The 25107-nt window shown below is 38.6% G+C and overlaps 1 protein-coding gene across 22 annotated transcripts in view; it reads right to left on the reverse strand.

Annotated features, from left to right (window-relative positions):
* LOC135205404 (zinc finger and BTB domain-containing protein 7B-like) overlaps nt 1–25107 on the reverse strand; it is a 202942-nt gene that overhangs the window by 145387 nt on the left and 32448 nt on the right. Inside the window, exon 5 of one of the 22 annotated variants that reach the window (XM_064235926.1) lies at nt 2406–3549. The exons of 19 other annotated variants lie outside the window; for them this stretch is intronic. In XM_064235926.1, coding sequence (XP_064091996.1) covers nt 3202–3549 — 348 coding nt within the window. In that variant the 3' untranslated portion in view covers nt 2406–3201. Of the gene's footprint in view, nt 1–2405; nt 3550–16012; nt 17105–22054; nt 22594–25107 lie in introns of those variants that run through there. 2 more of the 22 variants (XM_064235919.1, XM_064235920.1) reach the window with 2 other exon arrangements.

The following is a 25107-nucleotide window of genomic DNA, read 5'->3' on the forward strand; positions in this document are numbered from 1 at the left end:
TGGCAGACTAGCCATAACATTCATGGCATACTGGTCATTACATGTTGTCTTCAACAGATTTGTGTGTATTGCAAGAAAATCACCACTATGTACATATTGCCATACAGGAACAAGCCAAGTGCTATTTCTCTTAGGATGATGATGTGAACTGCCAGATAAAAACCTTCAGAATATTTTTTATAAAAAATGGACTTCAAATAATATGTGAATCAAATGTAATGGAAAAGCATGAGCATTCTGAGTCACTACTTCATAAAATCACTTTAATACAAAACATGGAGATTTTACAGACATGAATAAATGCTGATTTGGAAGATAAAACACAATAGAATATGTAGCACGCAAATTATATAACTTCGTTGCACTTATTCGCCACTCCCAAACATGATGAAAGCTTGGGCTAACTTAATGAGCAATCTGGAATGTATCAGTAGGTGGTATGGTCAGTGGTGTACAAGGCTCAATTTCTGCAAACCTACGACTACTGAAATACATGCCTGGTATGTGAAAAAGGCTGTCAATTTTTGCAAGACTTCCTATTAACTTGGAAAATTACGGTATAAAGTGAAGCTCTTGGATTCGGGGACTCACTGATTCGCCAATTCGTTTATGAAACATATACGCATACTACACACTGTTTGGGGAAAATTCGCCTATTCGTGGTGTTTTTCAATGCGAAATATGCACTAATTGCTCTACTATTTTCATATTTTCATAACTAAATGCACTTTTGTCATAAAACAAATAAAACAGTAAGGTATAAGAATTTTTAAGAGGGTTTTTGTATTTGAACAATCAAACTAGGCAATTCCAAGTATTTTTGGAGGGGTTTAAAGTACATACGTATTTGCGGATTTTAGCTATTTGCAGAGTTTGCAGAGGGGTGTTGTAAGCATCCCCCGTGAATCTGTGGGGTCAACTGTGTTACACTACTCAAGTTTCAGATTTTGTTCTACCATTGATGGAAATTCATTTCATGTCTGGATGTCTCAGCCTCCCAAGATATTTACCATTTAGACATTCACATTTCTCACACAGTACACAGCGTAATTTCCTTCCCCCTATCACATATTAGTAAGCATAATTTTAGCTGTCGTCAGATTTCATTCTACACAACTCTCTTTCACAAACTTTGCTTTAACAAGAATCAGTTTGTTAAATTTTTGTCAATAGTATACACATTAACCAAATTAGATTAGTAGAAATAAGGTAACAGTGTTTCCCCACTTTTACGCGGCATTAGGTTCCAGAACCTTCCTCTGTAACGTTCTCTTTTTTATTTCATGAGCATTCCTACAGGTCTTCAGCTGCTTCCAAACTTACTTCTTATTGACCGATTGTTCTTCATTTCCTTCTCATCACAATCATCTCAATCTTTTCTCCAGTCTCCTGATACTCCTTCTTCTCTCCACCAATTCTTCATTTTATAAGAAGATCCTCCCCCTTACTGTGTGCAAGTATATCTGAATACAGGCAGTCCCTGATTATTGGCAGACTCACTTATCGGGGATCTGGTTTCATGGCACTTGTCTAGAAGTGAAAATTGGCGATTTTTGGAGACATAAATTGCCGATTTCCGGTTATTACTGTCAATATACAGGCAGTCCCCAGGTTATGACGAGGGTTCCGTTCTTGAGACGCATTGTAACCCGAAAATCGTCGTAAGCCGGAATATCACCAAAAATCCTAAGAAAACCTTACTTTTAATGCTTTGTGTGCATTGAAAACTATGTAAACTGCATTGGGTGTCATAATTCTTGTGCCGGATGAGCGTTGTAGGCATTGTAACCCTGGAAATAATTTCTGATGAATAAAATTGAAAAGCGCCTTAACCTCGGAACGTCGTAAGCCAAACCTGTCGTAACCCGGGGACTGCCTTGTATACCTAACAAAGGCGCCATAAACCGGTTATCAACAGCAAAATCCAGTTATCAGCACCAAAATCTGGTTACTGGCGCCAAAATCCAGTTATTGGAGCCATAAATCACTGATTTTCGGTTATCTTCAATTTTTGCTCATTATCAAGCCGTCGGAATGGAAACCCCCCAATAACCAAGGGACTACCTACGTTGTTACAACTTTTCAAAGTTTCCTTCATTTTCCTCATCAGTGTCCATTTTTCCGATACAAGAAGTCTTTGCTGTCAGTCTCTATAAATGGGATATCTTTATTAAATAACCTAATTACCTTTCTGTTTCATCCATAATGTTGTAACTCTTTCTTACTGGTCTTTCAATTCCTACTTAATAGTGTAGTGTGTCCCCAAAGGTAACAGAAATGTAACTTTCCTCTAAGCATACTGCTCCGTGCTGCATAGAAAACCTCAGCAAAGTAGACAGTACGTACCTGACTTCAGGATGATGAAGATAATGATCGAGTAGAGAGAGAGGAGAGAGAGAGAGAGAGAGAGAGAGAGAGTAGAGCAGGAGTCAGCAGGACACTTCTGTTAGGTATGTTACGGTGCCATAACCCAATAAGGCGCCTATAACCAAACTCGGTGCATTACTAGACAAGTACTATAATACCAGATCGCCATTAACCGAGTCCTGCAATAACTGGAGACTGCCTGTACGTATAAGCATAAATGAAAATATTGATGAGTTTGGCACAATTTTTATTCATGGATGCATTTCCAAACTTTTAAAATCACTGTTGATTAAAATTGGAAAAACTGCCATAAAACCCACTCTACAATTAGGAACAAACTGTTTTCTCTGTATGTATTGGAAAAAATTTAGGGGTTTCTTGAAAGATGTCCAACTATATAGCCATATCAACTGAAATACGTACTGTATTCTACTTCATATTTTAAAATTAAAAATGTCACGTAACTACCAATTAAAAACTCTAGTGGTGACTTAAAAAATTAGTAATTATCATAAACTGCTTTACTTATATTTTTAGATTATAGATTATTTTGGGTATAGAATCTTAAAACATTAGAATACCACGTATACTATAATCAACATAAAAGAAATAACATAAATCAACAAATTAAATTCTACATCTACTGCATAAATCTGAACATATACAAAAATTAAAGGAGTGAACCGTAATCTTACACTTTGTAAAAATTTTAAACCTCTATTCAATGTCATTGGGACTTAGCACTACTACACAAGCAAATTCCCCAAAAGAAATGCATAACACAGATTAAGCAACAGTATTTTTCTATCTTGTTGTTCAGGACTTCTTTCACTGCTATGCTATTTCATGGCGTAACATATGAGCATTAAGGTTCCTTTTATGAATAAATGCCTGGCAGCAGACAGAACACACAAAGGGTCTCTCCTCTGCATGGATACGCATGTGGTTGTTGAGGGTCGCTTTCTGTGCAAACTGAGAAAGGCAATCAGGACACTGATACGGTTTCTCTCCAGTGTGGGTTCGGACGTGCGTAGCTAAAACATCCTTTCTCGCTGAAGCATAGGGACAGTAATTGCACCGATGAAGTTTAAAGGGGACTGATTTGAAAAAGTCTGCTTCAGCAGCAACCACAGATGACTTTCCACAGCCTTGTGATTTCTTCCCATAGTTTTCCATTATGACCTGTTGAAGTTTGAGTGGTGTCAAAATTAGCCGGAACATCTAATTTCACTTGAATTTCCTAGGTTGACTTATGAAGTAGTATACGTATTGCTAAAATTAATCATTAAAGCCTCACCTCTTTCATAAACTAATTTCATTCTAGTTTAGGAATAAGGATTCATGTACCGTACCACTTTATATTCAGAATTTTTAATAACTCTGTTGGAGGATAATCTTGGTAAAATAGTACTAGCATTATGTCATCATTATTCTATCAAATACCAGTCGGCCATACTACAATGCAATATATAGCTGCTTTTGCAAAATGGTCTTTGTACTTGGTTTTCTCAATTCTTCTAATTAACATATCTCCCTCCCTGGCAAACTAAGGATTAAGAAGAGGTGGCTTTTATAATTTTGGCTACTTTTAATGCGAAACAATACCCTGTGGAAATTTGCAAAGATGGTCCTGTAGCAGTATGGGACCTGTGGCTAGAGAGGAATAGTGTTGGGACTCTAGATACTTGTGTGTGAGCTGTAAGGTGCCAGCAATGTTAACATAGCACATAATGTCGCAGCAGGCTCATATGTGACCAACTGCAAATCACCTGCCACAATCCATGATGCTACGAGGGCAGTGCCAGGTAACCAAAGTCCCCTCAGTGACCATCAACAGCAGGAAAAGACCCTACTGATTCAGACCTTTGTCAACCACCAAACCACAATTCAAGAGACTGAAGCACTGCAATCTACAAGTAAAAAAAACAGATTATGGCAACTGGCCTACAGCCATCAGTGTGTACTCAGTGTGGTGTTATGCACTAAATCATCATTGTCTCCTTACAAATGTCACAGTCAGCATCTGATACCTACAGCCAAGCCACCAGTCCATTCTAGCTGCAGGTTCCTTTGCAATGATATCCCTCAGTTAAAAAAAACTCCAACTCCAATGCAACTAATTACAGACAGAACCTTGTATGGCTACCTTACTGGACCTATCTCCTACCATCACCCCTAGAATCAACTATTGCAACTCACTGGATCTGCCTACCAATTCTGCACTAGTATAAAAATTTTATTTTATTTGTACTGTATATTTCTTATCAGCAATTAATGTACTGTTAAATCTTCATAAAGAGTATACGTATATGTGCCTGCTTAAAGTTAGCAATGAATGTTGGTCACCTTGTATCCTCTTGTATGCCAGAAAGATATGAAGAAATCCTAAAACACTTTGTCAATCAATTCTGCTGAAGCAGCAATAACCTTAAAAAAATTTTCAAAAGATTATCTCCCAACTACGTAATTATTATTAATGGTAGTACTAATCCATCAATTATCCAGATTAACAAAACCAATGGCATGTTGGATAATGGGGCAATCAGAATAAGGACAAGTAAAAATAAATATAGAGGTGTACAAGGGCAAATCTGTACCCTTCCTCACCTAACCTTGTCAATGCCACATATAATCAATACCACATAGTATATACGTACTAACTGTAAAGACTCAATATGCTTATAAACCACCACCATTACACTTTAGAATGAAAACTTTACGCAAATAGCAATCTCTACCTTTTACCCCCTTATGTGTAACAAAATATACTGCTTAAATACTTTAAAAACAAGCAACCATCTCTCTCTCTCTATTTCTCAGCTGTTACCATATTGTATTACCATATATGAAATACAAAATGTGTATGGGTGAACTATTGGCCTACACTAGGTGTTACACACAGTATCCACTGGCATAAGTCAAATACAGTGGTACCTCGAGATACGAAATTAATCCGTTCCGAGGCGGCCTTCGTATAATGAGTTTTTCGTATCTTGGAAACACATTTTACATGTAAAATGGCAATCCCGTTCCAAGCCCTCCAAAAACACCCCATTAAATTTCATAATAAAGCTAAATTGACCTATAAACAATGAAATACTACAACAATTTGGACCATTCAATACCTAAATTAAGAATAAAAATCCAAAACCTGTAAATAAAGTGTATATTAGTGTACAAGAAATATTATTACTGTAACGTAAAATGTGGAAGCTTACCTTTCGAGTGAGGCTATCTCCGATAGTGGCGGCAGAGGAGGAGGAGGACAAACGGCAGATAACGTACGTTCGTACGTACACTTAACTTTACGAAAACACACAAAAAACTTTAAGGAAAACCATAAAATTAAATTTACGAAACACCTTAACAAAACTGTAACACTTAACTTACAAAAATCTAGAAAATTACGTAAAAAAAAAAAAAATTATTTTTAACTTTTTTTTTACTTTTACGTAGGCTTTTTTTTTTTTTTTTTTTTTTTTTTTTTTCAGAATTTCAACTTCATCACCGCTTTCAACGTTCTGTTTTTATCACTTGGTTCTTCCTTTTTGCTTTCCAACTTTCTGTTTTTTTATCACTTGGTTCTTCCTTTTTGCTTACTACTGCTAATGCTGAAGGCCTCTTTAAAAAATAACGATCCAAGGAAGATTGCTTCTGCCTACTTTTTCACAAATGTTCCTGAAACGACTCAAGCAAACGTCATCGAACTGCGCAAGCATGTGACCTGTGTGAGCCTTTTTGGGGTGTCTTTTTCGATAAACAATTACACTTTTTAATACAAAAGCGCCTAGAATATCCTTAATTTCTGCCGTTGTCATAGGCTCCTCCTCCTCTTCCTTGCCGCTGCTAGAGAACTCCTCTTGAACGACGTTAAGTTGCATGGCCTCCAACTCCTTCAGGTCATCCGTCGTAAGCTCCTCTTGGTGCTCCTCGAGAAGGTCGTTGATGTCGTCCTCGTCGAAGACCAGCCCCATGGACTTGCCGAGTGCAACGATCTCATCAAGATCTGGTTCCAAAACAGTTTCGGGATCATCAACTGTTTCTGACTCTACAGCACCAGCTTCACCCACGTTGAATCCCTCGAAGTCTCTGGCGGATACGGCATCAGGCCAGAGTTTCCTCCACGAGGAATTCAAGGTTCCCCTCGAAAACCTCCTGCCAAGCTAGGTCAATGAGTCGGATGCAAATGACGATGTCGAAATGCTCCTTCCAAAATTGACGCAAGGTGAGGTTTGTGGTATCGGTGATGTCGAAACATCTCTTGAAAAGATTTTTCGTGTACAGCTTCTTAAAGTTCGCTATCACTTGCTGGTCCATGGGCTGGAGGAGAGGGGTGGTGTTGGGCGGAAGAAAAAGAATCTTAACGAAGGAATACTCCGCTAGGATATCTTCCTCGAGGCCAGGAGGGTGGGGAGGGGCATTGTCCAACACCAGCAGACATTTCAGGCGGAGGCGCTTCTCTTGCAAAAAAAACTCTTCACAGTCGGGCCGAAACACAGATTTACCCACTCGGTGAACAAAAGCCTCGTTACCCAGGCTTTTGCATTAGACCTCCACATCACTGGAAGCTTCTCCTTCAACACTTTGTGGGCCTTGAAGGCTCGAGGAGTCTCCGAGTGATACACCAGTAGGGGCTTCACCTTGCAATCGCCACTGGCGTTCGAACAGTGCGAGCGTAAGCCTGTCTTTCATAGGCTTATGCCCGGGTAGCTTCTTCTCTTCCTCCGTGATGTATGTCCGACGAGGCATTTTTTTCCAAAAAAGGCCAGTCTCATCACAGTTGAAAACCTGCTGAGAACCGTAGCCTTCCTTGGTCATCATCTCGTCGAAAGTCTTCTTAAATGCTTCGGCTGCTTTCGTGTCCGAGCTGGCAGCCTCCCCATGACGCACCACTGAATGGATGCCAGTCCGTTTACGGAATTTCTCGAACCAGCCATGCGAAGCCTTGAACTCTGGGGTTGGCGTTGAAGTCCCTTCCCCTCCCTCGTCTTCCGCCTGCGCAATCAAATCGCTGAAAATAGCACTGGCCTTGTGAGCGATTGCCGTCTCCGTTACTGTATTGCCAGCGATTTCTTTGTCTTTTATCCAGATGAGGAGCAGTCGTTCCATCTCGTCGTGCACATGGCTCCTCTTGCTGGACAAAATAGTGATGCCCTTCGATGGTGTAGTTGCTTTGATGGCATCCTTCTGTTTAAGGATGGTGCCTATTGTCGACGGATTACGGCCGTATTCCTTTGCGATCACACTCAATCGCATACCAGCTTCGTACTTCTTTATGATCTCCATCTTTGTCTCCAAAGAGAGCATGCGCTTCTTTCCGTGAATTTCAACTTTCTTGGGACCCATGACTACGTTAATTTACGTAAAGTTACACAATATACAGTCTTCGCACAACACGATAATATGTACTGCAACGAAATCACGAACGAATTTACGTTACTAAACGAAATCGTTGGAGCGAACAAATGCCAATTGCTTATGGTAAAGTTTCGGGTGCGGAGTGGCCGAGCTAAGGGACGCCAACACGCACGTATAGAAGATGCATGATGGGAGGGATGCTGTTCAATCAGTGAAGATCTCATGGCTTGGCTAGCATCAGGAACCAATGGGAGAGCAGGAGGATGGTGGCGAGTCTACTATAACTAAGATGGCGGCGTGCGGCGCGAGTTTCAAAATTGTTATCGGGCAAATCTCGGACTTTCAGAAACCTTTTGTATCTTGAAAACTTTTCGTATGTAAAGCAGTAACATTTTTCGCATTGGCTTTCGTAACTTGGATTTTTCATAAGTTGAGCCTTTCGTATCTCGAGGTACTACTGTACACTAATATAGCTACATTAACATAAAGGTAATATGTATGTAGTAATGAAACTGATATTTTACTTACTGAATTCATTTAGTATACTGTATTATATTATCATCATCACGTAAGATTATCTATATATGTACAAGATGAGTTGTCAGTATCTGAAGCTAGTTTGAGGACGTCATTTAAGAACCATGAAACTGTAGTAGGCCTCTGGGAAGGTCTAAGTCTAGCACAGGCTTTCGGGATAGATGTGAAATAAGATTCAGTCAAATCTATCTGAAAACCTACTTGAAAGATTTTCTTCAAAGCCGATTTATGAGTGGTAATCGTGCTAGCAGCTAAACCTTTTTCAAATAAGGATCTGAAAAAGGATATAGCCAAATTAACTGTCATGGTTGTAGTGTTCGATTCTCTCAAGAAAGATGCTAATTTTTTAACAGCTGAGTCATATTGCCTAATGGTTGACTCTCTCTTATCTGATTCTAGGAAGAGAATATTCTGTGGATCAATGTCAGCATCTTTATTAGCCGCAAACTTCATGAAGTCCATAAAGTTAGGGTGGAGAGTTCCTGAGGAAGCGAACACAGTCCTCATTTGTACTGATTGTGACAGTTTGGGATTGGGGATCCGTTGAGGTCGGAGACCCAATTCCAAGAGAAGAGGATACCAGTTGCTCTTGGGCCAGTCCGGTGCAATCAGAGCTACTATCCCTTTGAAAGACCTTAGTTTGTCTAGGACTTTCAAGAGAAGATTCACTGGAGGAAAAACATAAATTCTCCTCCACTGATTCCAATCCAACGACAGGGCGTCCGTGGCATAAGCCAGAGGGTCCAGGTTGGGGGCCACATAGCAAGGGAGCTTGTGGTTCGCTTGTGAGGCGAAGAGATCCACTTGGAGACCTGGGACTCTCTGGCTCACCCACCGGAATGACCCGACGTCCAGAGACCACTCTGATTCCAGAGGAACTGACCGGGACAGAGCGTCTGCTATCACATTTCTTACTCCTGCCAGGTGAGTGGCAGACAGATGCCATTTGTGTTTGCTCGCCAATGCAAAGATGGCTATCATGACATGGTTCACATGTTTGGATTTGGACCCTCCTCTGTTGATGCAATGAACTACCACTGCACTGTCCAAAACTAGCCTTAGATGAGACTTCTTCGGGGGAAGGGGGAAGCAGTCTCTTCAGAGTAAGAAATACTGCCATTGCTTCCAACACGTTTATGTGGAGCTGGCGAAATTGAACTGACCAAGTCCCCTGAACCTGTTTGAACTGAGAGTATCCCCCCCACCCGGACAGGGATGCGTCCGTGTGAATGGTTAGCACTGGGAGGGGATATTGAAGGGGTACTTTCTTGGCTAAGTTCTTTACTTTTGACCAAGGCCGTAGTTGGTTGCGAAGGATCTGTGGAATTACTGACAACTTGTCTCGATATTTGGAGTGTCGCAAGCGCTAAAATTTAAGGATGTCCGCTAGGGGCGCTGCTGTCCGTGGCGTCCTCTAGTAGTTGTAGTAGAGGCTGCATCGCCCGTTGGTATCAGCTCTCTCTTGGGGGGATTCTGACAGGAAGTTCTAATTGGTGTTTGGCTCGTGGTAGTGTTCCACACTCGCCCCTTTATCATACCGACACTTCTTTTTAAGAGTGAGCGAGTCAGTTTTACTGACATTTTCTTAATTTTGTTTTTCTCTGGTAATTTTAGGCTAATTTTACCTAGAAAGAATGATATTAAGGATACTTTCATAGGCCGACACGAGCTGAGCCAGAAAAAAGCAATCATCCGCCATATGCATTTATATAAGCTAGGCTAATGTTTCCATTCCCATAATCAGCTAACCGAGCCTACTGGCGAAAGAACTAAGAAAGTAATTTTTTAGTTGTTAACAGAAATAAAAGTACGTATAGCATTACTGGAATAATTATTCTTATTTTTGTACATAAATGTAAAACAGTAACAGGCAGTCCCCGGGTTACGACGGGGATTCCATTCTTGAGACCAATTGTAACACAAAAATTGTCGGAAGCCGGAACATTGTCAAAAATCCTAAGAAAACCTTACTTTTAATGTTTTTGGGTGCATTGAAAACTATGTAAACTGCATTCTTATTGCATTTTGCACAAAAAAAACCTTCAAATATTGATTATTTTGCATTTTAGGTGTCATATTTCTTGTGCCAGATGAGCGTTGTAGGCATCGTAACCCTGGAAATAGTTTCTGATGAATATAATTGAAAAGCGCCTTAACCTCGTTACAAGCCGAACCCGTCGTAACCCGGGACTGCCTGTACAGTGTTCCCCCTCATTCACGGGGGATGCATACCAGACAACCCCCCCAACAAATAGCTAGAATCGGCAAATAGTAGCTGATACCCCTATTAAAATGCTTAAACTGCCAATTTTGTTAGTTGAAACTCAAGAAAAACCTACTAAAAATATATATATATCAGGTTTTTTATTAGTTTTATCCTAAAAAGTGCATTCTGGGGGGGTTCACTGTACATGTAAGTATAACAAGGTAAACTAGCATACTTTATGTAAACTCTTTGTGAGCAGGCACTGTCAATTGATGAAGGTGGATGTGAATAAAACAGAGGTTTTGCTGAGCAGTACGGAAATAGAGACAGAATAGTAATACAAGAAAGAAGACGCTCGATAATAAAATGGGTAGAATTATTTATTTTTATCTATTTTTATTTATTTATTTAGATTGATTGATTTATTTTTTTTATTTATTCATTTTTATTTATTTCTATTTGTTTTATTTATTTATTTACTTGAACAGGATACCACATTGCTACATTTTAAGGAACAGAGAGAGAGAGAGAGAGAGAGAGAGAGAGAGAGAGAGAGAGAGAGAGAGAGAGAGAGAGAGAGAGAGAGAGAGAGAGAGACTATTTATAGCTTCGGGTAACTTCTGGGTATCATCCCAACCATTAACATTCTGTGGAAAATGTTCAGATTACTTCCATGGGCCATAAATGACTTTGGAAAACTCTTACATGGCAACTCTAGTAGCTCAGTAGAGGTCATGTCCTAGAGGTTTGACTTATATGTCAAGGAGGAATGTACTGCAGCTCCACATCCCAGGACGTCTCGTAAATATTTTACATAAACATACATATAGGCAATCCCCAGTTATCGGTGGCCTCCGTGATCGGCAATCTAGTGATGACAATGACTGGATTTTTGGCAGTTTTGCACCAATCCCCGCTTATCAACTAGTACAATTCGCTCTACAAGCATAACCTAGTACAGTATGATCTACCGATAATGAAATTTGCTGCACAAGCTTAGCCAAGTGCGGTATGTTCTACCGAAAGTGAAATTCATTTAGTATGTAAAAACTATTTATTCTTTACTTTCATTTAACAAGACGAGTTTACTGAGAAAAAAAGAGCCTAATGTTATCTGGTCTATTGGAAATGCAACCTGCATGATACACTATATGGTAGTACAGCGGCATCAGTTAACGGCTATCTGGTTTTACGGCGCTTGTCCAGCAACGATGTTAACTGGATTTTCGGTGCCGATCTCTGGTTAGCAGCGCTAATCTCTGGTTAACGGCGCCAATATCCGGTTAGCAGCGCCATTAAGCAGGTTTTTAATGCTGTTATTGCCAATTTTCAGTTAGCAGCATTGGCCGGGAACAGAACCCCCCCCCCCCCCCCCCCCCCCCACCCCCCCCTTTAACCGAGGGTTGACTGTACAATGAAATCATTGGGACTACCAAATGGGAGAAGATTGAGTAGACCAAAATTGAGATGGACTGACTGTGTGAAGAGAGATATGAGGGAGTTGGGATTGAGCGAGGAGGATGCACTGGACCGAAGGAGATGGAAGAATGTGTTGGAGAACCATCATAGCAACCCCAAATAGAGACAAGCTTGTAGAGAAAGAAGAAGAACTGTCCAAAGCAAATGCATTTTAAAAACTACTATAAAGATGTTGGTAATTTTCTGTTTTATTGAAATGAATGATTTTTCCTTTTACTTTATAAAATATCATGGAAGCTTTACTTGTATGCCTAAGTGTGTATTATTTACATGTGGCATTTCACTATGTTGATGTCACCGTCTCTACAAAGTGTGTGTGTTTGTTCTTGTATTAAGAGTTTCTTGGTGCAGTATCAGCTATTGCCAATTTTCTTTTTTGCTTTGCTTGATTTACTGTATAGTATTCATTATAAGTTTAAGTCGACTCTAAGTATGACTAGCACACATTATAGAGAATATACAGGCAGTCCTCGCTTATCAGCGAAGGTAAGCGGTTTACCAGCGACAGTGGTTTATCGGCACTGATAAGCAGTTAATGGCACCCATAATTTGTTTATTAATGCTTACGACAATGTAAATACCGTTCATTACCATAATTATCAATGATATTCGGTTACTGGAGCTCAGCCAAAAACAGAACCCCACCCCCAATAACTGGGGATTGCCTGTATTTTTTACTGTTGATATTTCATCTCTAATTACCATAAAAATACTCAAAATGTGAATTTGTAGATGTTGGCAACATGATGTGCCATTTATAACTGAAGCCTTGGTATAGTACAGTACTACCAACAGCCAACAAATGTGCGTGTTTGTGTGTGTGTGTGCACGCATGCTTCAATGTAAATGATACCTCAGTTGTTGTTCTCTCTGGTAAATTTTTTTCTTATCTTTTGCTTTGTTACACTACAGTAATACTGTACATAACCTTTAATAATAAGTATGTGAAAAATCAAGCATAAAACCACAAAACCAATCTCGCTCCAGCAAGTATACCAAAGCCAGTGCAACAAAGACTTACATACTACTTTTATAATACTTTATAGTACACTGACAAAATTTCCTTAAGAGATAAATTGGCATGTGTTGATATTCACATTTTACTGCTTAAATTTGGAAGATCATACATGGTATGTCCTACTGTTAGGACTGACCTGCACTTCATGCAACCAACTATGACCTGTGGACTATTTGAATCACATATTTTTGGGTCAAACAATTTAGACTTCTATGAAAGTTTTAATGTAGCATTATTTCTGATAATTAGGAAGCCCAACCTGTGGGTGGGGACTACTGATATTAGGAAGCCACAATCCTGTGGTGGGGACTACTGATAATTAGGAAGCCAAAACCTGTGGTGGGGACTGCTGATAATTAGGAAGCCACAACCTGTGGTGGGGACTGCTGATAATTAGGAAGCCACAACCTGTGGTGGGGACTGCTGATAATTAGGAAGCCACAATCCTGTGGTGAGGACTACTGATAATTAGGAAGCCACAATCCTGTGGTAGGGACTAAACAGAAGCATGTAGCAAACTTTTAGAAGTCAAACTTTTAAAAAGACTAAATTTTTTTTTATAAATTATACAGGTACACTTGGCAAGGAAAGTTAAGATACAGTTTTTTTAAAGCTTCGACCTATATTGTTCAATAATCCACACCTGGCAACTCTTGAAAGGGGCGGAGCTTTAAAATCATAGCATTTGTTGCTTTCTAGATTTCCTTCAACTATACACCATGAAGATTCTGTTGAGGTCCTATAATCATTTATACTTGAATGTAGAAACAGGCTCTATATTATTCGTTAATGTTGGTTTGGTAACGTCAGTTCAGGGTATAATATCGATTATCCTTTTTTAAAACCTACTGTGAAACCTTATTTATAAGTAATGTTTGACTGACATAAAATTCATACGTAATTAAAGACGGATCTTAAACAATGAGAGAAAGGGTTTTAAAATTTGGGCAGTACTTGTGGAAATCGTGAGGAACAATACAGTAAAGAATGAAATATTATGACGATAGAGAGAGATCGCGCAAGCATAGGCCTATCGATAGAGATACTCAATTCATTGTATTTACGTTGAGAGATTGAGTGATAATATTTTTTCAAATGTTTCAAAAGTGAGAGAGAGAGAGAGAGAGAGAGAGAGAGAGAGAGAGAGAGAGAGAGAGAGAGAGAGAGAGAGAGCAAGCATAGGCCTATCTATAGAGACACTTGATTCATTATATTTACTTTGAGAGATTGAGTAATGATATTTTTTCAAATATGTTTTAAAAGTGGAGAGAGAGAGAGAGAGAGAGAGAGAGAGAGAGAGAGAGAGAGAGAGATAGAGCGAGAGAGAGAAGAGAGGGAGAGAGGAAGAGATGAGCAAAATCTGCTCATGTGAAAGCTTAGGACTATTTATAACTACTCAATTTCATTATATTTTCTTTGGGAGATTGAGTGGTAATATATATATTTTTAAAGTATGTTTTAGAAGTGGAGAGAGAAAACGAGAGAATTATAGTACTAGTGACGGACTTGTGACGGGGGAAAGGCAGAAGAAAATATAATGAATTGTCTCTAAAGATAGGCCTATGCTTGCGCGATATGATATGACTGCCAAGATCGTGCTGCACTATGCTAGATAAAATTTGAATGATCATAATATTCAAGTTAATTCTCTAAGAAATTCATACCCTAATCTTGATTACATTCGACAGTTGCCGTAGCATTCAAAGATTGTAAAAAGACGTGGAAAATTTTAGACACAGGATGTGTATTCTTGCTCTCTTGATATAGTCTTTACTTTTGAAAATCGGATTTCATCCACAAATCATTCACGAAAAAAGCTGTGTTAAGTAAAAATATTTATTACCACAAATAACTCAAAATGTATGGAAAAGGCAATGAAAAAATTTATATCGTGGGAGGTCTTTCAGCCTCGCGGCAAAGAAATGCAGTCGTGTAGGGCTGTAGGCTACTACGAACTGCTTTGTAATGGGAGCATATAGCCAGAAAATCTTTGAGCTGACATGCTACTTTAACCTTGATTAAGATTTATGTTTAAAGACAGTAGCTTTGTAAACAGCAACTAGCATTCGATCCATGTCAACGTCAAAGTAATCAAAGTGTGAAATCCGTTACGTTAGCCAGTATCCAGTGACTTGCGCTTTCCCGCTCGAAGCTCTAGGGCTCCTCCTCACATCATAGAAAACGCTCTTGCGGATGCAACTAGATTTGTTCAACCTACCTTAGCCGTCGCAACATTGACTGCCATTGACGTCAGCTAACTTTAATCGCTTTGGAATACAAACATAAGTTTGTAGAAACTAAAATAATTGCATTCGCCACTTACGATGATGCAATATATCCCTGTTCATGAAGCAAAAATGAGTAAATATTGTCGTCGTGATACATAGTACTAAAATCAGAAATTCACATTCTATCTACCAGATCTCTATGAACGAATCCATCTGAGAAATTCCAATTACTTCGGACATATATCGTGTTTTTAAGTATCTGAACGGTTTTGTATTGCAGTTTTAACTTATATGATATAATTTGCAGTATATTTTCCTATTCTAGAGTAAATTTAGCGATATTATGTCTTTTCAGTAAAAACAAATAGGAAATTGGATGAACGAAAGCTAATGAAAACTGTATCTTCAGTTTTCTTGTTGAGTGTACATATCACACTTTTAGCAATTATTTTTTATTAATTTTGTTTTTATATTGTTTTACTTTCTCATATGTGGGTACATTATGGAAAGTACTTAGTCAAGCTCATGGCCTTCTAATTTGTTCATGTTCTTTAAGATTAGTAATAATATACGAAGTAGTCAAATAAGAAATAGGTTTCAAATCTGTCCTGAGATTTATGGCATCACCTTTCACAACAATAACGTGACCAGGGATTTTTTCTTTTTATCTATACTCTCATACAAACTTTGCTAGCCATTTCAGTAAATAATGTGTTCAAAGACAAGATTGGTGTTACTAAATGAGAACATGGCCACCATTCACAGTTGTATATCAGTTTTTACCTTCATGGAGTTAGACAACAGCTCCCTATTCATTCTGCCTGACATGATAATTTCCCCAGTCAATATTAGTGCTTTTTGTGAATCTCCAACACAAAATTGTTAAGAAAAAAGACAAATCAATGGTTTAATATTTATATACAACATTATTTTCCTTAGTAATACAATGAAATTACTTCAATATCACAGATAATAACCAAACATCATTTGTGGAAATGGAATGAAGGAAATTACACATATTATTTATATGTCTGCCAAACCAAAAGAACATAAATGGTAATGAATTACTACTGATCAATTATGTACTGACTTTGGCAGACATGGTTGTCTCATTTCTCATCTTAAAATTTCACCTGTGATGCTTCCAGTTCAGATGGAAAGAGTAATAAGAAAAAACAAAAATTCACATTCATCATTTCAATAACAACCCTTATGCAATTGGCTGTAACATAAATGTCACTTTGTGACCATAAACAGAAAATACCTAGTTCAGGTGGCTGACAAAGGAATGCTATACACCAATCACTTAAATACTAATCCAACACTAGAATGTCTAGAATTCAAATAATGAATCATAAAATCTAATCTATACACATGTATTATTTGATACCTTACCATTAATAAAACTGAAATTATGCCAGAAAGAATGCACGGCTTATTCTTCATGGGACAGACGTAGGCAGTAATTTAATCCTTTTAAAACTGCTACTTTGTGAGTTGAATCAAACTTGGTCAATAAATAATAACCAAGTTCAAATATCTTCAGAGAGACTCAAACACTGTTAAACTCTCTTGGTGAACCAACATATGAGCTTTCAGGTTACTGTTACGAACAAATGCCTGAGAGCAGATGGAGCAAACAAATGGTCTTTCACCCGTGTGAGTACGGATGTGGTTGCTCAAGGTGCCTTTCTGAACGAATCGTGATGGGCAATAGGGGCACTGGTACGGTTTCTCTCCTGTGTGAGTTCGGATGTGGACTATCAAATTGTCCTTCCTTGCAGAAGCATAGGAGCAGTAAGGGCATTGATGAAGTTTAGATGAGGCAGAGGTGACAGTGCCAACTTCAGCAGCCAACAGAGATGACCTTCCACAGCCTTGTGATGTCTTGTCACCCTCTTCTGTTGCAGCCTGTAGAAGTTTGGGTGGTGTCAAAATTAGCTAATACAGCTACAGTACTAAGGTAATCAGCTTAACCTAAAATTTTCTTTGCTTTACCCATTACAACCATAAGTAAAAGATTTACAGAAAAATGCATGATTAAAGTCATACTTTTACATATAAATGATCATTTATATTAATCTACTGATTAATTTGCTCCTCCATGCCAATCAAAAGCATAGTCTTGCAGGGCCACAATGTAGAGACACCTATAGAATACTATAGTACTGGAGGCAGTGCCTGGTTACCTGCAATTTGGTTTTACGGTGCTTGTCTACTGATTTTGTCACCAAAATGCGCCAATTTCCAGCTATCGGTACTGATAATAGAGTACTGGCTCTGACACATACCTAACAAGAGGCGCCATCAACCGGTTATAGGCACCAATAAGCGCCGAAAATCACCAATTTTCAGTTATTGGCGATTTTCCTTAAAATCAAGCCGTCAGAACGTAAGCCCCGCCGATAACCGGGGACTTCCTGTCGTATATTTAATTCCATCTCACAGGGCTTGCTCAAAGATTTTAACAACAGATAAATTTCAATACACCAAACAAAAACAGGATTAAATTAAGACATCAATCTAGTTTCCATTTTCTTTCTACTTTGAAAGTACACTATCCCCTCCCCAAATTGTACAAACAATTTGACTTTTGTCAACCTACACATTGAACATGTAAAAAATATGATATTGTTATGATACAATAAAGTTTCATACATACTTACCTGGCAGATATATACATAGCTGGGACGATGGAGTCTTAGCTATGTATATATCTGACAGGTAAGTTGATTGTATGAAAATAAATGATCAAAGATGATTGGATTACTATCTCTTTCCTAAATCTTCTGTCTTTTCCAGTCTATTAACAGAACATCTTCTCAATTTATTCTCAAACTCAAAGCAAATTGTTTACAACAGTTTGCTATGATTTTGTCTACTAAATTGGCCTGTTAAGCAATCAGAAATGAAGGCTCTACAGACTTCATACTGCAGCTTTATCATAGCAATGTTCGTTTGGATCAAGTTAGCCTGTAACATTTTGAATTTTTTTAAGTCTCAATTCTTATCTGTTACCCATTAAAGGTCCAATATTTCTTTGTCTAGGAATAAACTACGATCTACTCCTGAAACTTCCCAAATTTCTTGAAAGTGATATAAGTGAGATATGAAAATTATTAGTAAATAAAAGATAAAAGTGTTGCTAACTGAATCTGTATCACTCATCATTACAATTGTTAATAGATCATAATTCCCTTTCGGTGAAATTCCTGAAGTACTGCAAATTGGATGTTAAATGACATTTGTACCTTCATGTTTGTGAATACAACAAAGGCATGGTGTACGTGTTAGACCTTGGTTATCAGCAATCCGGTTTTACGGTGCTTGTCTAGCGATGGCGATAATAACGTTAACTGGAGTTCGGCACTGATCCCCACTTAACAGCGCCGACCCCTACATAACAAAGGCACCAATCCCTGGTTATCAGTGCCACTAACCGAGGATCAGCACTGTTATTGCCAATTTTCAGTTATCATTATGCCGTTGGGAATGGAACCCCCACCGATCACTGGGGACTAACTTACTGTATACTTCTACGCACTACTCCCATTCAGTCAGTTTTCTATTTTCCATGGCTGGTCTTCTCAAGATTTGTGATGCAATGTTTTATAGCTCTTATTTTTATCTAGTGCTTGCAATGCTCATTTTGGATTCAATGCCAATGAATACTTAAATGAGTATCCATTGGCATAGACTTAATATAGTGTTTTTGTTTTTTGTTTCTCACCTGAAACTTGTTCTCGTACATCAGCATACTTTCCTGGATCTGCCAGGACAAGTTACCAGATCATTCATGGTTTTCTGAATGAGGATCGTATCTTGTGTTCATGTACCATAGGCAGCATTGTTCTCTTCACCAACAAGTGATGTGTGCTGTGACAAATAAGTGGATCAGTAATTCTACTTAGCTCAAAACAAGCCACACAAATATAGATCCCCAGAGTCTCCTGTAGGTACACTCATTCAGCTACACATGCAATGAATGGCCAAGCACCTTCGGACTCATATAAGGGATATTCCCCATCTGTGGCTTGGCCTTCAATTTTGCTGACTCAACCTCACACGCATCCTTCACCTGTTGTTAGTAAAACAACAGAGGGTCATCCACACATAGGTCCAATCTACCTATGGAAGTTAGGATACAAGGTCAAGGCACAAATTGCAGTTTTGACAACTCAATGGGGTCTCCTCACATGTTCTAAAACTTTATAGACACTACATGCATTCTTCCAAGCTAGTCACCCTTTCTTAGCAACAGATATTACTGCCAAGGATTCACCAGCCCATTTGTGCCAGGCCATCTCTGCCTCCAGCAACAATAATCTCTGACTATAGGTTTCACAAGGAAGGACTTACCTCTTTGGCAGACAGCCCAATGCTCATCAGACAACTGATTCTTTGGGTAAGGCTTCCATTTGCCAAATCAAGAACATAATACACCTTCTAACACACTTCGTGCTTTTAAAGACCTGTGTTCTGCATCACCAACCCCTAGATCTTTTTGTTAAAACTAATATTTTTATTAACTACTGTGTGTGTTTGCACTTGTAAATGGGGCTTGTAGTATTGCTATGGTATGTTTCAATCTGATTGGTAGATTATCTTAAAGGTAAAGCTGTATCAAGCCCAGTTTGTCACTTGGAGATCTCTGCGGGGCAGTTTGTTACTACATGATTGAGTTGGACTGATCCTTGAGGCTGTTGGTGTGGTTTCCTACTTCATAATACTGTTGGCAGTTGTTAGTTTGTAAATACATTTGATTATTCACAGGGCATTGCCAGTGTTTGGTGCTAACAATTCTCTTTTTCCAAAATCCCTGGTGGAAGAGTTTGATGAGAAACTGACTTCTACTGCCATCAATGCAGCTTTCTTTAAGTTATATTCCACCTCCAAGTCTCCTTTAGCTAGCAAGACTCCCAAACATTCAAAGCATTATGTTGGCCAACATCAAAGACCCTCACTCCATACAATCACCCTTCATCTACCTCCAAAGCTACAATTTCATATCTCAATTCACCATGTGCTCCAAGAGTTCATTTCAAATGAAGAATCATGTTTGCCTTTTCATTCCAGACAAGGGAGCTGAACATCAATCAAATCTTAATGAGAAAAGCTCAGAATATAATCTTCTTTCCTATCAGATACTGTATCCTCAGGTGGAGGCTTCTTTTCAGAACACTGGAATAAACTACTGTACTTGAAAAGGCATGGTGGCTGAAGCTTGGACCACTGATGTCCTTGAAGGGTATTGCCCTCCTTTTCTGAAGACAAACCCCTCTCTGTCACCCTGACCAGTCCTTTTGACTCTTATACCAGACCAGCATGAAGTTCCAGACTACCAATGAGGTCAGGTCAGTGATAGCATCAGACACTCAAAGATGAGGATCAAATATCATCAGCTAAACAAGTTTCTGTTTGATCTCTTCTGGAATTGGGAAGGTAGAGTCTGCAATGAGATAGCTAAGAAGAGAATATTTTTTTCTATTTCTCTAAATCTGCATGAGGGGAAAGTTTATATATTTGATGTCCTCATTGGTGCCACATGTTTTCACAAAAACTCGAGCACCTCTGACAGCTCTATTTTTATCTTTGGGACAGCCAAGAAATGGAGGCAACTTACTTACAGATGGTAACAGGAACTCAAGAGGGAACTCATTCAACCTTTCCAGGACAGGATCCAGAGACTGGCAATAAATATTTAAGTTTTGCAGATATCCCTATCCTGTAACTGAATCTTAGCAGGTTACAATTGGGATCTGGTGTCCTTATAGAAGCTGGTGCCCCAAATCACTTCAGGATTTCTTCCCTCCAGGTCCAGCTCAGCAATGCTGGCCAGACTTGCTGTGGTGACAGTACAAAGACCATCAGCAACAGAGAGTTCTGCTGGTTCCTCCACATCTGAAAATACTGAATTTCCTCAGAGCCAGGGTACCCTTCTTAAACATACGGCAAAGGGTGCTTGGTCTCACATGTAACAGCGTTTTCATGTCAACTCCTTAGAGATCTAGGATGTTTTCCAGGGCCTCCAAGCCATGTCTGACAATAGGGCCACTACCACTTCCTTGGAGAACCAAGGACACACCCAGAGTCCCTGAGCTTATTGGCCATAGAAATCTTTATGTGGGCAGACAAACAATATGTAAATCTAGTGTCTAAGTTTATTCTAAGAGCCTAGCAGATGCCTCAAGCAAATAGTTTCAAGTCATTTCATTGGAGTAATGAATGAACATCAACATTCACATGGCTTTTAGGCAATTTTGGGAGACCCAATCTTCGATCAATTTGGTGCTCCCTTTAAGTAGTGTTTCAAACTACAGTAACTAACTCCAGTCTTAAATTTGCTTGGTATATATACTTCAACTTAAATATTTTTATAAATGCTTTCATTAAAGGTAAACTTTTCAGGATGGAAATATATCAATTATAACTCATCTACTTCAATATTAATACTTAATGTAAAGATCTTCTTCCAAAACCATGATAATTTCATGATCTTCCAAAACTATGATGATCAATAAAAATTCTGCCACATTGGTATCAAAGTCATTAGCAGTGAGAGCATGCTTCAATGCCTCAACAATCTATTCCTTGAAAGATCTGGATACAGTATTTAAAATAAAAAATTGTTTAAAACGACAAATCAAACTTTCATAACACGGCCCATATATGATAACAAGATTTAAATTCTCAAATTCATAAAAGAGAGAGAGAGAGAGAGAGAGAGAGAGAGAGAGAGAGAGAGAGAGAGAGAGAGAGAGAGAGAGAGAGAGAGAGAGAGAGAGAGAGAGAGAGAGATAATATTTAAGAGCAATATTCCAAAATTAAGCAATGGTCACACATTACACAATAATTAAGTATGTACTATATCTTAGAAGCACCAAAAGTATAATGAGGTCTCGAAATACAAAAATCACAATACTGTACTAATAATAAAAATCAATATGAAAAAATATGCATGAGCAAAACCCATCAGATTATGTCATTCACACAGACACAATACTACAGTAATGCCAGACAAGATCTTAACACATTCAGCAGGATTCAGACTCTGACAATTGAGCACTATCTTGATGGGCTGACACCACGTGGCTCTTTAACAAATGGCTTCGAGTAAATGACTGGTTGCAAATGGAGCAAATGAAAGGTCTTTCTCCTGTATGAGTGCGAATATGGTTGTCTAAAGTGACTTTCTGTATAAACCGAGATGGACAATACGGACACTGATAGGGTTTCTCCCCTGTATGAGTACGGATGTGGACAATTAAATTATTCTTCCTGTCAGAGACATGAGAGCAGTAAGGGCACTGATGAAGTTTGCAGGGGCCAGAACAACCCATGCTAGCCAGAGTGAAACTTCCAGAGTCTTGGAGTGTCTTGACACATTTATCTCTTCCAGCCTGTAGAAGTTTGGGTGGTGACATAATTAAGCAATACAACCAAAAGTCCTTACAATAATAGTTTGGTTTGCTTCACTAAAATACAGCTGTTCAAGAGTTGGATAACTTTTATACAATACATTGTTTTCAAGGTTACAATGGGTACAAAGACAAAAATGCTTACATTATCAAATTCATGTAATTTTGAGACAAAATAAATCACCATCTTACAAAAGTTATTAGATACTATCTAATACAGAACCAATTACATATAAAGGATACTTCCTGATCATATAATTTCAAGCAAAGGAAAAAAAAAAAAAGGCACACAATCTATCAAATACATAAAAATAAATTTACAAAATATGCTCAAGAGCAAACTGGGAAAATAAAGAATTCACAATAACTTTGCTGTATAATTTTTTTATCAAATTCTTCAATTATGTTTCACAAAATCCCCGGTTTACAATGGGGGCTCCGTTCTTGGGCCACGTTACAAGCGAAAATCGTTGTAAACTGAAACAGTCGGAATTTGTTGAAAATCCTGAGAAAACCTCACTTTTAAAGCTTTGGGTGTATTTAAAACTATGTAAACTGCATTTTTATAGTTTTTCATAAAAAAATCCTTCAAATATTGATTATTTTGCCTTTATTAAGTCATATGTCTCTCACTGGATAGGTGTTGTAAGTGTCGTAACCCCGGAACATATGACATAAACCAGGAAATAATTTCTGATAAATATATTTGAAAAGCGTCAAAAACTTTTAACGCTTCTCCAAATATGCCTTGAAGACTGATAGCTCAAACTATCAAATCGACATATAAAAAGTATTGCATTCTTTGCATTATGTTCTAAAGGGTTCACAATAATACAAAGTGTAGAGTCCGTGCATAATTTTTAAGACTTTACAGAAAGCTTTCGAACCCTTCCCTGAAGATGAACCCAGGGAAGGGTTCAAAAGCTTTCTGTATTCTTAAAAATTATACACGGACTCTTAACACTGTATTATTACACATAGTCTCGCGATGCAGAGTTTTTCCTTACATTCTTTGAATTCTTTATATGTCCTCTTTATAAATAAAGTCATCTTCAGCTTTGCCACATTATACAAGCAGCTTACACAAGCACCTTTACCGTCTACTTTCAATGTGTGGACTGTTGCTTTGGTCACTGAGCCACTAAACTTGTGTTCCTGAATATTGGGGAGGTTTAAGCTCTGCATCTGAGGCATACAAGCAGTACCTGGTTATCAGCACTCAGTTAATGGCGATCCGGTTTTAAGCGCCATAAAATTGGCAATTTATGGCACCACAATGTGCAGAGTTCCAGTATTGGCACCATAAGGTGCCAACAATAGTTATGGTACCATTACATACCTAAAGGAAGCACCATTAACTGGATATCAGAGCTACACGTGCCATAAATCACCAAGTTTCAATTAATGGCGGTTTGTGCTTATCACAACTCTGCTGAGAATGGAAACTGTCCCCCCTCCCAATAACTGGGGGCTGCCTGTATACCCCTTCTTCTGCTATAATTTTCCTTCTCCTCCATTTGTTCAAAGAGCATACATTCAGGTTGTTACAAGCCTCTCCTCCCTTTGCTCTTCAGGAGTCTTTTGTCTGCTAAGGATCACTGTACTGTACCACTAATTCAAAGGAGGAAGTTCTATGCTGTAAAAAAAGGAAACCTGGCACCAGGATCTTTTCTCCACCTAAAAAATTTCTGCTTTTTGGTTTTCTGTAAAAGAAAACTACAACTATTGTGTCGGCTTATCTGTCCGCCCTCAGATCTACAAAATTTCTGAGGCTAGAGGGCTGTAAATATGACAAATTTTTAAACAATTTGTATTTTTCATAGCTAACAAACCTGAGGTCTGAGCAACTGGAGAGCTGCCGGTCATAGTTGATGGTTTTATGCAGCATTATACGTTGCACAGAAAACTCAACTGCGTTGAAGAAACTTCAGCGCATATTTTACTTCTTTATAAATGTAGTATCAACTCCTGCAAAGCTAACTTTTTCCCTCTTCAATCCTGATGGATCTAAGTTTTTAGAGTGAAAAGGAAATTCAAGTAAGATTTTTAGCTAATTCTTCTAACAGATTCTAATAACCCTGACTCATCTATACTACCACCTTATCCTCTGTCCTCCCCGATAGTCTATATTCAGCCACACTCTCTCTCTCACTGAGCTCACAGGAAGAATTCATCCTCCTTTTAAGCAACTTCACATATTTTCCATAGAAATTAACAATACTCGGATTGAACAATTCTGTTTGCCTTGAGCTATCTACTGACACACTTTGGAATTATGGTTTTTGTTTGTATGGTGTTTTTACTTTGCATGGAACCAGTGGTTATTCAGCAACGGGACCAACGGCTTTACGTGACTTCCGAACCACGTCGAGAGTGAACTTCTATCACCAGAAATACACATCTCTAACCCCTCAGTGGAATGCCCGAGAATCAAACTCGCGGCCACCAAGGTGGCAGGCCAAGACCATACCGATCACGCCACTGAGGCACTACTTT

This window comes from Macrobrachium nipponense, chromosome 24 (assembly GCF_015104395.2).
Source record: "Macrobrachium nipponense isolate FS-2020 chromosome 24, ASM1510439v2, whole genome shotgun sequence".
Classification (NCBI taxonomy): domain Eukaryota; kingdom Metazoa; phylum Arthropoda; class Malacostraca; order Decapoda; family Palaemonidae; genus Macrobrachium; species Macrobrachium nipponense.